Source organism: Diadema setosum, chromosome 10 (genome assembly GCF_964275005.1).
Source record: "Diadema setosum chromosome 10, eeDiaSeto1, whole genome shotgun sequence".
Lineage (NCBI taxonomy): Eukaryota > Metazoa > Echinodermata > Echinoidea > Diadematoida > Diadematidae > Diadema > Diadema setosum.
The window spans coordinates 20,038,128-20,053,911 of NC_092694.1; the positions used below are offsets into that span (position 1 = coordinate 20,038,128).

At 38.9% G+C, this 15,784-nt stretch overlaps 1 protein-coding gene across 4 annotated transcripts in view; it reads left to right on the forward strand.

Moving 5' to 3' along the window:
* Positions 1-15,784, forward strand: part of LOC140234291 (focal adhesion kinase 1-like) — a 189,279-nt gene that overhangs the window by 31,733 nt on the left and 141,762 nt on the right. For all 4 annotated transcript variants that reach the window (XM_072314350.1, XM_072314352.1, XM_072314351.1 and 1 more), the window contains exons 3-4: positions 2,607-2,782; positions 5,336-5,423. In XM_072314350.1, the coding sequence (XP_072170451.1) occupies positions 2,607-2,782; positions 5,336-5,423 (264 nt within the window). The remainder of the gene's footprint in view (positions 1-2,606; positions 2,783-5,335; positions 5,424-15,784) is intronic.

The window sequence follows — 15,784 nt, forward strand, 5'->3', positions numbered from 1 at the left end:
TATCCACTAATCAGCTATTGTACCCACTTATCAGTAACTGTTGAAACAGCCATTACACTATGTAGAGTGTCATTACTGGCCAAAAAAAAATTTTTTTTTCTAGTTTTATTTAAGGACGTTCCTCAGTTAAAGTAAAGTCCATGTCATTTTCTTCAAACTTTCCATACCGTAACTTTGACCCATCCGAAGCCCAAATATGTAAATAAAACCATAGGTTTATGTGCTTGTTTTTCTTCTACAGGACTTTGAGGAATATGACTAATCTGCCGTCCTGTACAAAGTAATAGCGTTACAGGATCAAGACCATGATTGGCAACAAAATCTGCAATGACAAACTTAAATCCCCATAATTCTTTCAAAACCCACGTTGTTTTCTCCAAATTTGCAAGAATTGCAGAAAAAGGTACCCAAAACGAGAAAAAGGTTTTAAAGTTAGGGTTTACGCTCTCATGCTTGAGCAAGCAGCGCCCTCACGCGGCAGAAAACACTGAAACTCTCAAATAATCCTCATCGACGTTTTCTGTTAAGGGGTGAGCTAAAGGACAAGGTTCCTAAAACTTATGCTGTACATTCAAAACCCATGTCATTTTTAAGAAACTTGACCAAATTGTAGAAGAAGGCTTGCTTATTCCAGAAATTCAATGAAAAAGTGGGGGTTCATGTGCTCTTTTTGTGCTGGCAGCGCCCCCATGCGACATAATCATGTCATCGTATGTCCCCAAAATCTGGTCAGGAACCTATGCAGGGAGGCCCTGATAGGGTGGGTTCATAAAACTTATGCTGTACATTCAAAACCCATGTCATTTTCAAGAAACTTGACCAAACTATGGAAGAAGGCTTACTAATTCAAGAAAAACAATAAAAAGTGGGGGTTCATGTGTTCGTTTTTATGCTAGCAGCGCCCCCATGCGACATATATCATCGTATGTCCCCAAAATGTGGTCAGGAACCTATGCGGGATGCCATGACAAGGTGGGTTCATAAAACTTATGCTGTACATTCAAAACCCATGTCATTTTCACGAAACTTGACCAAATTGTAGAAGAAGGCTTACTAATTCCAGAAAAACAATAAAAAGTGGGGGTTCATGTGCTATTTTTTGTGCTAGCAGCACCCCCATATGATAGAAATCATCCTAGAACCCCCAAATCTAGTTATAAACCTATCGTGGGCGCCCTGATTAGGTGGGCTTCATGAATGGCATGCTGTACATTCAAAACCCATGTCATTTTTACGAAACTTTATCAAATTGTAGAAGAAGGGTTACTTAATGCAGAACAATTGTATAAATGGGGGGTTCATGTGCTCGTTTTAGTGCTAGCAGAGCCTCCTTGCGACAGAAATCATTGTAAGACCCCTAAATCTGGCCAGGAATCAATGCAGGGATATACCCTGCTATAGGATACATGAATCTCATGTGGTTCACTCAAAACCCCATTTTCTTTAAAACAAAGAAACAAAAAAAAAAAAAAAACCCAACAAAAAATGTGTCACAATTGCAGTGATATGGTGAAAAAATATTCAGGAAGGAAGGTCCATCTGCGTTTTTTTTTTAATTTCCCTTACTGTGGACGCAAACGTGGAAAATTCCACATTGACATGTTGGTTTGTTTGTTTTACCCACTAGCTGTAACCATGTGCAGAAAGTGATAATGGAGGAAGAAGAACAAATATAAGGAAATGGGAGTTTTGGCATTAGTCTGACGGTCCTCCTAAGGAAAAACAAATCTTAATATAATGACGTTGATTGTAGATTGCATGTTGTGTTATTTGTTGCAGTGTTTGGTACAGTGTGTGTTGTAAACTATGGAGATGTACCTTGAGTACCCCTCCCCCCCCGAAAAGAAATAATTCTTTGATTCTCCTTTTGTTACACCAGATTTGGTAATCAAAAATTAATATCTGAATGGTGAAAGTGATAAATACTTGTTTTATAACACTTTCATGATCTTGTATTTTGTAACCAAAAATTGAAAAAAAACCCCCAATATTTTGTAGTAGTAATGACAAGTTTAGATCTAATTTAGATTTTAACAGAGATACTCAGATTGTTTTAGTTGCTAGACCTAAAGATGAGATATGTGTCATCTGTTTGTTTTGTTGTTGTTGTTGTTGTTGTTGTTGTTTTCAACACCTAGTCTAGTAGACTAGTAGTCCCCGACTAGGGCCTACAGCCCCTAGGTACCTTAGCACTCGACTTGTGCGTTTCTACGTTCTTTGTTACTTCACTGCCGACCTGCGCAGCTAGGTTGCGCACAAACTCAACTGTGGAACGTCCTTAAGCCAGGTGAAACCAAGCAATAATAATCATAATAAAAAATGTCAAATTAGGACATCTATGTGACCTGGTGCATGTGCATGTCTCATTGTTGATTGCTGATATGAAAAAAGGCAGTTCTAACACAGTCAAGTTTTCAAATTTAACAGACTAGAGGGCAAACAAAATGATGCTTTACATTCATTTGACATGTCAATCTGGGTATATGTCTCCTTCCAGCTGTTACAGTAAAAAGTGAGTTTTAATGCATTTTTTTGGGGGGGGGGGGTGGGGGAGAACCACAGATGTACAGTGTTACAGCTTTATTTTTATGACTGACTATTTACAGAATGTGATCCATGCTATGGTTAGTAAGATGGCTCGAGGGGAGCGTGCCTTCGAAAGCTCATTTGCTGTTCGACTCCAACACACCCTGTCTGAGGAGTGCTACTGGCTGCATCGTGACCTAACCGTTGGCCAAGTCAAGAAGAAATATGAAGCCTACCATCCTGCCATTGAGTGGAAGTAAGCATCAGATGTGAAGGACTAGACTAATCCTTGACGACTTGGAAATTATGTTATATTAAAGCATTACTACCATCAGTCATCAAATTACTATAAAAAAAAACCCAGAAACAAGCATGGCATGAATCTTTCGCAAATTGCAGACTATGAGAAAATACTGCATTATACTGGATTATTTAGATAAAAGCTCATGTGTTTATTTTACTTTCGAGAATCATGGCTCAAGAACTTTGTGAAAGTTTCATGCATGCAAAAATGTCTAGTTTTACAGTATGTGGAAGTACAATGTACTTGCTCGTCAGCAGATGTATACTGTAGATTCCACTCCCCCCCCCCCATGTAGATGTGTAATGTGTTGCTTTTGTGGTCATCAGAGAGTATGAAGAAGTGACATGACCTCAAAAATCTTTCTGCTCTCTTCAAATTGCAATACTGTTGTCTAGTTGAACCAAACAGTGCCCAAATTTAAACTAAAGACTCTGGAAAATCACATTGATTTCATACAGGAAATAAGCAGTTCAGTGCACACAACTCCCCTGCATCAAATGTCCTGTGTGATGCATGTAAATGGTACTGTATAGACTAGTCTATTAATACTATGTTAGTCCTGGCACAATTATGTTATGAGCTATTTATGCACACTTCTGTACTGTTGATTATGAATGCTATGTGAATGCTGTATTCACTGAAATCATTGATGTATGTTATCATTTTATTGGGGGTAATAGAGATCTTTAATTGAATGCCACCTTTTGAATTTGAGAAAAATCACCTCCAGTGTATTGTACATGATCCCATGTTGTAAAGGTTGTTTTACATGATATGCGTGTTCAAGAAGTGTAGAAAAATTGTCGTAACAAATTTCAGTCCTCTAGTTGTTTGTGCTAAAGTGGTAAAGAAATAAGATTGTGCTGTAGCCGCACTCTGTTAAGAATGTATCATGCTATACTCTATGTTACAGTCTTTATGAGGTACAGTATGCAGTGTTTGAATGAAAATGCACAGCACCCTTTCTACAAATAGATAGAATACCTTTAAGCCACACCACATCATAATATCCTTCTGCGAAGAATATGATGCTGCTTTTGCATTTTGCATGCAAAAACTACAAACCATACTACTCCAATGTCCCATCCTGTCCCGACCCATGTGCATACTGATGTGCAAAGGCAATCAACTTGTCGAGATGGCCACAGTTCTCAAATGTTATTCATAAACTGTGCAATTAGACAAAGAAACTCTGTGCACTAGGACACTTCCACACTAGTGTGGTTATTTGTAATTTTGCAAATACCAGCAGCTTTAGGATTGCATTACTAAAACAATGAAGCGTTAGATAATGATCTACAAATGGCACGAATTAGCTGGGCATCATAATTACAATTCTAATTGCCTTGCCAGGATGATATTGCACATGCTCTGAACATGTTAAGGGATCCTGGCCCTGGGTCAGGCAAGATATTTTAGTCTCTCCATTAAGGCCAGCCAATATTTCATACTTTTACATTAGTAGCTACACTGTAAAGTCATGTTGGTTTACCGATTTTGGTTTAATTAATGTGTCAATTTCTAATCCCTTAATCTGTCACATTATTGTAATGGACCAATTTTGCCTGGATGGCAAATCTTATAGCATATTGTGACCCAAACTCAATATTCTTCTCTGACATGCTGCTGACATGTTGTATTGCTGGCTATTCTTTGAATTTATAACTTACATATTCCACCATAGATGGGGATGAGAGAGCAAATCCAAGGTTAAACTCTGTGGTAAGTTTAGGATATATTGCATAGATGTACCACTGTATGTACAAGTATGTGGAGGAAATATGCATAATATCATCAGAATACACATATAAGTGATCACTGGTGTAGCAAGTCACAGGTGATCATCTTAAAGGTACTAGCCCACATTTGCAAACCCATGAAAATCAAAACTGCATAAAACAGGTCCAATATGACTTCAAGTACAAGTTATAACAGTAACATACCTCACCTGTCGCTCTTTGTCTATACCATTCGATAAAAGAGAGAAAATCATCGTTTTAAAATCAATTTTCAAACCGGGTCAACCCGACCCAAAATCGAATTACGAGCGCGGGCTATAGCTACGTACATTGTACATGTAACACGTACGTGGACCGGAGCTAGCGAGCGTTATACGCATGCATACGGATTACGGTGCATTTTCATTTATTTTTATGAAAGTAATGGACTAATTGGAACGAAATTTTGCACAGGTGTTACTGCAATCATACCCAAACTCCATGCTTACTATGAGACCAATTGCTGCAGGTTTACAAATGTGGGCTAATACCTTTAATACAAACTTTACCAAATTGGTATGCCAACTATGTTTTTCATTCATTTGTTCTCCAAAGTATCAAAGTATAGTTCAGAGAGCAAGGTACAACATCCAGTATTGTATTTCATTTTGAAAGAGTAATGAAGTAATATCTATATTTTCAATAAAGTCAGTTTATTATATCATGAGTTACGCGAAACATTCTGTCATATGTAATGTAAAATACTTGTAAATGTTTCCTTTCCAAGATATGAGCTGCGTGTGCGATACTTGCCCAAGAGCTATGCTGAGCTGCTGGAAAAAGATAAAGTTTCTTTTTTCTACTTCTATGATCAGGTAAGTTGGTCAACCTTTTGCATTTCTGCATGTGGTCAGAAGTTGTCCTGTGTAGAAAGTTATTGCAAGTTATTGTAGAAGCAGTTATGCATGTTTGCAAAACTTAAGATTGTGTTCCATATTCAATTTATCACATCTTTTTGGTATGTTCTGTGTGTATCAAAACATATGCCTTGCTTTTATGGGAAAAAACCCCCAACAAATTTTTTATATAAAATATTGAACCTTATTTTTGTTTCAAGATTCTGCAGTTATGGAAACTTTAATTGAATTTCCTCTGGCTGTGGTGGTTGCACATTTTGTTTTAGTTGAAACAAACAGGCAAACTTATTATTATTATTATTTTTTTTTTGATCAAGTCAAACATCATATCGCTCACTTTGTATGGAATCTGTGAGTCCATGTACTCCGAGGCCAGATCGGACACTAGCTAGAGTCTTTTATGTATGTATGTTTTTTTTTTTTTTGCTTTCTGTTATTTATACCTTCATAACAAGGTGATATTAAGCCACACTTCCGTGTAACCTGACTGCTTGAGGCAATATTAGTGGCAGTTTAAAGGGGCAGTGTCCTATTAGAAAAAAAAAGGGCAGTGTCCTGTTAGAAAAAAAAAGAAGTTTTGTTTGATATTTGAAAAGTAGAAAAAGGTAAGAGGGAAAGATATAGCAAATCTGACAATGATATGAAATGATGACTGTTTGAATGTCAGTGTAATGTGAGATTTTAGTGAGAAAGCAGGGGACAGCAGGAAGATAAAATAAGCCATCTTGGTCATGTTTGCTGCCTGTGTGGAGTCTTGTTCTGAAATTTTGTTGTAACAAGACCCTTATGACAAGCTTAGTGCATTTGAGCAGGATGCAGGATTGTCCATTTTAACAGCATTTCTGCAATGTCATAATCTCAACTTTGAACTTTTGCACTAGTAAAAAATTATGATATATTCAGAGGGTATTAAGTCAAATAGGTGGAATCACTGGTATGTGCTTTGGGCAAAGATTTTACCGTATAAACATTTGAATGATGACGCACTTAACATCATTCTTATACAGTATACGAGACAATTAGCCATTGCAATTATCTGCTCATTTTGAACAATTTTGTGCTTGTAGTTTATCAGAGTTATCAGAAATTTGACACAGAGATTAACTGCAATTATTTGTCTAGAGCTTCTTCTATATTATAGATTTTTTGGGAATTGTTCTGTGGACATTTAGACATTCAGCTGAATCACAAAATAGTATTTCAAATTGTTTCATTCTTGGTCAGTTTATTTTCAGTCAAAACCAAACCCTGTTATGTCAAATGGCTAAATTTTAGCCAACAGCCATTTCTAAAGCTGTACTTAATGTACTGAATGAACAAAGACAAAATCTTGCAGGCTAACATTCCATAGCTATCTTATTTTGTTCTTCTTAATCCATGTGATAAAGCATTGCTACTTTACCATTGCAATATGATCTACAGTGTAGGTGTTTCAAGATATTATTATCATTTCATGAATGTGTAGATTATCTATATAGTATACTAGCTTTCTGGTTACCAGGTACCCAATTTGCAAGTGAGAATGAAATTGTATTTGTGTTGCACATAGTACTGATACCTTTTGTGTTGCATGTAGTACCGATAATCTCAAGTTAATTGCAATCAAGTATGCATTATCAGGAATGTATAATTCAGTTTGAGAAAAGGAATAAACACTCCACAATGTGATAATGTTCTTGTCACTATTACCCTTTCCCCAAAATTTGATTTTTGATTTGATTTATTTGTTTCTACTGCATCATTGTACATGTACACAAATGTTCTCGATAGTATATATATATTTTTTTCCAACTTGTGCTCTTTTATCAAAAGAGGAGAAATCGTAAGAGGAATAATAAGTCCAAGCTAAGCACTGTTTTTTCTTTCGTCATATCTCACATATATATCTAAATTCTTTTCCGGAGAAAGCCAAAAGCTGTATGCACCGGTTACCTGTCTCACAAAACAGTACCCTAATCAGTTCACTGATACTTGAATATCAGTAGTAGATCCAGCTGAAGCATGGCTTTGTCCCAAAAAGAAATATGTTCATAAAGGGTTGAAGAATTGGTCTGCTGGGTAATCGAGCTTGGGTCTCCCTGAACCCTGAGAAGTCTCCGTGGCCGAGTGGTTTAAGGCGTTGCCGTGTGGCCGAGTGGTTTAAGGCGTTGCCGTTCCATGCCAAAGACCTGGGTTCAATTCCTGGTGGAGACCGATTTTTCATTATATATATTTGGCCTTGCATCACAAAAATCAACAGAAAGTTGCACCCCTTGATTACATGAGGACTCAAAAAGGGTGAAATGGGTCAACAGAGTCGATCTTGAGTTTTTCATATTTCTGAAAGAGCTATCTTTCTACATGATTCTTTAGTTTGGGATCATAACATGAATGGAAAAGTGTTTTCAGCTGTTTTTCTACAACCCTTTTTTTTTGGGGGGGGGGGGAGGGGAGTGTAGAATGATCAGGTATGTCTTAGAGGCCCCTTTTCATTTCTTAAAATCCTTTGCACACTCTTCACTTTCAAGACTAATAACTTTTGAAAGAATAACACTACTGCTTTGAAAGTTGGCATTAAAGATAATATAAAGTTTTGGTACCTCAAAAGTTTCCCTGAATTTCCTTGTCTTAGTTTGTGTTTCAGGTTAAAGTACCTTTCATATAACTAACACTGTGAGACTTACTCGCCCCAAAGTGCTCTCATGTCTTAGTAATCATGCAATAATGGTTTCGTACCAGAGCCGTTAGTTTGACTCGCTGCGGTACTGCGAGGTACTCAGTAGTACACGTATTGTACGAAACCATTATTGCATGATAACTGCGACCAGCAGCCCCATACGCATAGCTAAATGGAGCTGCACATTGTAGCATTCAGGATCATGACAGACTAGTATCGCGGGTAAATATCAACTTAAAATCCAAAAATTTCTTCAATTTGAAGACTTACCAGTTAAGTTGAAGTATTGAAAACAGGCTTTGGGCAACGTTTGGTTCTGCCAATAGTCCCTTTCTGTTTGAATTGATGACTGAATGTGACTCGGTCGAGAAGACCTTGGGAGAGCTACACTGAATTGACGGCCAGCGCATGCGCACACAGACATCTTATCCGTTCATGGATTTGAAATTTGTGCGCATGTGATGTGTGCGCATGCGCTGGCTGTAGTATTCAGTGTAGCTCTCCCAAGGTCCTCTCGACCGAGTCACATTCAGTCATCATTTCGAACAGAAAGGGACTATTGGCAGAACCAAACATTGCCCGAAGCCTGTTTTCAATACGGTAAGTCTTCAAATTGAAGAAATTTTTGGATTTTAAGTTGATATTTACCCGCGATACTAGTCTGTCATGATCCTGAATGCTACAATGCGAAGCCCTATTACATTGTGCGTATGGGGCTGCTGGTCGCAGTTAATTGCATGATTACTAAGACATGAGAGCACTTTGGGCGAGTAAGTCTCACAGTGTTAGTTATATGAAAGGTACTTTAAAGGACAAGTTCACCTTCATTAACATATGGATTGAGCGAATGTAGCAATATTAGTACAACACATCAGTGAAAGTTTGAGGAAAATCGGACAATCCGTTCAAAAGTTATGAATTTTTGAAGTTTTTGTGCAGTCACCGCTGGACGAGAAGACTACTGCAGTGTATGATGTCACATGCGTACAACAATATAAGGAAAATATAAAGAGAATTTCACAAAATTTCATCTTTTGAAAAAGTACACATTCCCTTGACTCGTTACTGACATATGTTATGGGTAATATTATTCCCACTGCCTTTAGAAAGAGGCAAGTCAAGTGCTCTTTTATCATGCGAAAAAAGTGAAAATATGTTGAATTTTCTTTACATTTTCTTTAAACTGTTGTACTCATATGACATCACGAGCCTTAGTAGTCTCCTCATCCAGCGGTTCCAACACAAAAATTTTAAAAATTCATAACTTTTGCATTGATTGTCCAATTTTCCTCAAACTTTCACTGACGTGTTCCACTAATATTGCTGCATTCTCTCAGTCCTTATGTTTATGAAGGTGAACTTGTCCTTTAACCTGAAAAACAAACTAAGACAGGGAAATTCAGGGAAACTTTTGAGGTACCAAAACTTTATATTATCTTTAATCATGGACTGAATGTGTTTTATTTCAGCTTAATCTAATAATCCCTTCATTGCTGATGCTCTGGTGGTTTACATCCTGTGTTTTGTCCCTTTCATCACACAGTTAGTATGGTTTGGTAAAGGTTAAATGCTTGAAATGATCCTGTTCTTGAGAGCCTCTTTTCTCAGTTCACACTTTTCCAGAGTGTATGCCTTCTTTCCAGTATTTAGGTAGGTTAGGGAAGTCCATTTGAATTGAGATTGTCTTAATTTGATTTACAATGTTATATAACAAAAGTGTATATGCAGTACAATAAGTAATACAGAAGGGCTATAGCTAATTAACAAGCGTATAGCTTGATTTGCTTGCAGCCCTGATGCGTATATACAAAGAAAAAAAATAGCAGGAAAAAATGACTTGCATAGAGATAGGATAGAAGAAAGGGAAGAAGGAAATGAAAGAAAAAGAACAATAATTATAACTACAGTGCTATTTTGCTTTGGGTGGAAATTTATGTGTCATTGCAGATGCATCATTATGGCTTGAGATTTATTTATTTATTTATTTATTTTTCACTGTAAGGATCAATCCTGGCAGAAATTGATTTTCTCTCTTTCGACTAAGCCTGCCACTCAGGTTAAAAGTAGATACTGGGCGAAGCCGTCAATCTCACCCACTGTATTCCTCCTGTGTGTGTGTGTGTGTGTGTGTGTGTGCATGCACAGTTCCATGACTACAAGTCTTTCTGAATGAGACCTATGGGAACATCAGGAATTGAACCTTTGTGCTCAACCAGCAAGACCGAGATGTAGAAACCATTGGCTACCACTGCCTGAGCACCCATAAAAATGCTTTCAGAGTGGAGTATCATTTGACGACTAGCTTGACTAATCATGTATTGCAAAGCAGTTGCCTCTGTCTAACTGTTCAAGTGGCTGCAGAAGATTATGATCTGAATTCAGTGTTCTTCTATGGAACATGATCATGCATTGTACTAGTGCCTTATAATTCCTAGTGTACTGTTGAAAATATTTAATGAGTCAAAAGTGAGAGCCTGATCTACTGTGCTGTTTTACAAGGCAAAAATCTATCCTCTTGTAGTCTCACAGGCAATGCATATGTGCTCTGTAAAGTACAGGATATCAAGGGAAGTTCTATACTTTACTTCCTCATTTTGTACCCATTATCTTAGCAGAAATACTCATGAGTGTTCAACCGGGGATTGAAAATGTCATTGCCCTTGCTCTGTCTGTGGCAACCAGAAAGTGCTGATGCAGTCTGTCTTGTGGGTGTGAGCTGATAATCTTGACAGAGTTGCAACTTTATAGCCCCACAAGGAAGACTGATCAATCAGCAGTATTGGCATTGTTGTAATTTTAGGCTTGGGTTTATCTTCCACAAACTCTGACAGTCTTCTCAGATTTGTTTCAAGACAAGATATAGGAGATGAATAGGAGATGTTTTGATTTCAGCATCCACAGGCTATAAATTGTACAGCCTATTACAAGACAGAGTGTAGTTCCTGTACTGTACAATTTGTAGTATCTTGATTCCAAGTTTCATATGGTGTGGGACAGCTGTACCGTTTGTACTTCACATGTCAACAACATGCATCGCTCATTATAACAACGGGAATCGAACCTTTAACTGACATGCTCATGCCACATAATTTGTTTTAACGGAATTGATATACAATGGCATTTGACAAATTTGCATCATAAATATATGTTTTCCTGGTTATGAATGCTTGAGTCTCACAGTAGCTGGCAGACCTATCTATGCAAGTTAGAAATCCAAATGACAGGTAATAGGGAGTTTTCGATTGGGTGAACGAGAAGGTTGTGACACCAAGCGCAAGCGTACGTCAAGGTGTCACGTCTGTACGTTGACCCGCTGCTAATAAACATTTCGATTTCGGGCGTCACGTCTCGTGGCGTGTGCAGGAGGCAACCTGTGCCTTGGGTGCATATATGCGGAAGTTGTGACTTGTTTTTTTTTACTTGTAATATTCATTTCGTCTTTGACTAGATGCCGAATAAGTATCCTGGGATGAATTATATGGACTTTAAAACATGATGCATAATAAGACTACAAGGTAAATGCACTGCACCAGGCCAAGCACCGAGATGTGATTGCGTACAGCATTACGTGTAAATGCATGTGTGGGACTACAGTATGCAGTAGCAAATTGCGGAACAGTGAAAGCAGACAAATAAAGTAGGATAGAACATCCAATTACCGGATGCTTTTTTTTTCGTGGCTTTGAATTCCGTACTCAAGAGGATGAAATTTCGGCTAAAAATAACATCACTTATTCACAGACTCCTGAAAATTACAAATTCAGCCAACTTATGTCAATTGTTCGCTCCAGTTTTTAGAAAATATGCTTCAAACATACCCCTCTATAAAAAGTTGTCTTTTTGCGCGGTGCAAAATCACATTGTATTACTGGACACGATATTCGCAATGAAATAATCAATATCTCTTGCACCTAGTCCTTGCACCAGAATCACAATCACCGTACACATTCTCACCGAGCGGATGACAAAGAAAAAATCGGCAAATGAGGCTTAGATTTCGTGTTTTACAGTAAAATGTCTGGTTTGAACATTTCGAACAGTTCACGCAATAAAACCTTGTGAGAAATCGACAACTGGTTAGACTCAACTTCTAGTTTACGTGCTTTGTCTATGGGAGTTGCACGCGCGGGTGACGAGTTGCGGGCCCCTTAGAGCGCAACTATTCTGCATCGTTCGCGTTTGAGGACGATAGCTACAAATTTCCGATATCGATCAGTGAACTTTTGGTTCTATTGGAATCTTCAGCATTTTTCCTGTAAGTGAGTGGGATTTCATAGAATTTCAGATGTGAAATGTGATTTAAACATGCGTAAATATTAACTATGACGAGGTGCGGGTCCCTCAACTATAAATTTGAGGTAAAATGTGAATTTCTTTGTGTTTTTACATTTTTATGTCAGGTTTTTTGCGATTTCAGTCCACACAATGTTCTGTGAGGCTAATCTACGAGGTCTCGTGCGTACAGAATGTCATTAGTATGCAAAAATGTGCGTGTCCGGTAATACCATGGTGTCCGGTAACACCATGCTTGCATACTAGTAGGTACCAGAGGCTGTAGTTTGTATGTCAGCGCTGCTGCTGTGACGTATCAAGATCATAAGCTTTCATGTAATTAGAATATCAATATTCTCTTGAAAGAAATGGAAGAACAGGTGAACTGAGCACAGATTTCCCTAGACACATCGTGCTCTTTCGCACGATTTTCGTCTATCGCGAGAGGAGTGTGACGTCATAGATAAGGCCGGTTGAGCGCGGCGCAAGTGAATTGGGTGGACAGTGATAACCGGGGTGAACGCGTTCAAAATTTGGGTGAGGAGCCGAGGGTCGACGCTCACACATGTGCAGTGCGTAAAAATTGTGTCAACCTATGGTGACGCCTGGCTCAACGTGCAAATCGAAAAGTGCCTAATGCAGTTACCTGGTAATAAGTTTCAGTTTTAAGATAGCATGAATACGAGTCACAGCTCAGCAATCTTGGTTTCCTTTATTTGACTGTTTATGTGAAGAATATTGTGTGTCATTATGTTTGATATACATCTGTACTGTATGATTCTACCATGATGGGGCAACTATTTTTTTTTGTCAAGCCCACTGGAGGTGAGGGGAGACTAAGGCTACGGTCACAACTCAGAGCGGCACCGACCGATTTGTAGCCTGCTCGGTCGCTGCTGAAATTTTGGCACCGCTCAGCAGTTTTTGGAGATGCTGAGCAGGCTGTAAAATCCTAGCGATGACCGAGCAGCGCCCTGTCGATTTCCCGTCGGTCACCGATCGATTTCAGTAAAATTTTGGCGAAATGTGGGGATCTGCAACGAGCAGAGTCTGAGCAGTCACCGAGCGATGCCCCATCGGCAACTGGACGATCTCCCACAGGCCACTGGCCGATTTTTACGAAATTGCTCAGCGACCGACGGGTGATCGATAGGTCATCTACCGGTGACCCGTAGGCGTACCGGTGGCCACCCGCCGGTCTCTGCCGGAAATTTCTCACAAGCTACCTGTGTTTATTAATGTTCCTATGTGATTTGTGATGTGTTAATTGATTAATTAATTAATTGATTAATTAATTAATGAATGAATGAATTAATTAATTAATTAAGAGAAAACTTGAGGCAAAACATCTAATAGTTAAATTATCAACTAACAAAATGCCGCTATTTGATACCACAGATAACTAGAAATTAGGAAATGAAACAAAAGTTAGGAACACCCAAGATGGAGCAAAGATTAGAATAGATTTGAATTTTCCAAAATATCTTTTTTTGCTTCTATATTTTACAGTATTTTCTATTCCTATTTGATTTCATATTTTAATTTCCCCCATCTCTTGTTATTCATTTCTTCTTCGATCAATAGGCATTTAATGAATGATAAGGTAACCAAACCATATTTTACTATGTCAACATATCGACACTAACTTTTGCCCCAAAGTGGTTGCCTCTGACTTCCATGTCCCTCATGTTGATTGTCGAGATGTTGAGATGCTGATATGTTGGTGGGGCTTCCTTGCCTCTTTATCCCTCCCCCTGCTTCTTCCACATTGCGCTAGATTATCTTCTCCATATCTAGGCCCTGATTTCCTTCAGTGCCTCTGTCATTTCTATCTTAACATTTTTAGTCCTGTCACAAATGTACACACAAGTAGTTATGTACATGTATCAAGGCGGTATGCATGGTTGTTTAATGTGTATGTACACAGGTGAACCAGATTAATGGAGAACATTCTATATGATACAGATATAGTACATACAGGCTGACCAGATCAGTGAAGAATTTTCTACATGGTATACAATGTAGCTACAGTACATGCATGTGACAGGAAATACATTATAGCTCACTCAATCTAGAATGATTTAACCCATTCCAGAAAATTCTAGGAAGTGCTGGCTGAGTGAGGCACTGCCCTTGTAGCCCAATGTGATTGGTAGTTAATTTTGGCAATGATGTTATGCACATAGTTAGGCAGTGAGTCATCCAGGATTCCTGGAATTTGGACTTGCTAGTATGTTCAGGTATGTGGCCCCAGGTTGGAGAAAATTACAGAATGTACTAGAAAGGGGTGAATGGATAGTATATAAGCCGGAGAAATTCTGAGGTAGGCAGAGTACCCAACACCTCTGCTCTGAGAGTTACGTCACTTCTGGCTCTGAAGCGACTTGTTATAGTCAGTCCTGTGTTACCTGCTGACCTGCTATACAAACTGTGTTTGTGGAGATAAGGCCTGGGAGACATTTTGCCTGCAGAGAATTAATTTGCCTACATTGGAGAGAGACTCCATATTTTAGTGTCAACGGACATTATTACGGCAAAGCTGTGACGGGCTGGATTCCTTGCTGGACATTATAAAGTGAATCATCATTCAACGCATCAACTGGACGTGGTCGTCATAACATTTGGATTCTGCCCGTTTCCTGTGGATTCTGCACGTTTCGCTGTGGACGTATATCCTGGATTTTTACCCCGGATTAATACCGAGGATTATCACAACCTGCGCCTCTGGATTTACGTCTGAGGTATCATTCATCGGTGCATCGCGGATCATTCATTTGTGCATCGAACATCGTATTTGGACACTGTCAAAGGATTACTTGCTTTCAAATTTGGCCGTACTACGTGTAAGTGATTCCACTACCGATTTATAATTGTTTCTATTGATCATTATTGTACTGATGTGAAAACCGATTACGAGTCTGTACCCACAATATCACTGTTAATAATCCGCCTGAACATCAGTTGATTGTTTCTTTTGTGCGATCATTCTCAGAGTGATTTTGGTCGTAACAGTCCCCAAATCGCTCGACGGCAACTGCTCGATCTATTCTCTTGGTTTTCTTCTGTGCTGTTGTCATTTTTGTCTCTATTATTTTTATTCCCTTAATCGCTCGGCAGCGACCGCTCGATTAGGTCAGTACCTGGGCGGTTCCTGCTCGGACACCGAGCGTATTTTGAGCAGCGAGTGAAAACTGGTCGGTCGCCGCTGAAATTTTAACTCCGCGTTAAAACTTCAGCGGCGACCGACCGATGCCCTAAAAATCAGCGGCGCTGGTCAGTCACTGGTTGGTCACCGGTCGTTCTCCGACCGGTTTTAGCTAAAAACTCGCCGACCGGTTGCCGAGCAGGCTGATTTTGGGGGTTGTGACCATAGCCTAAGGGATTGCCTGCG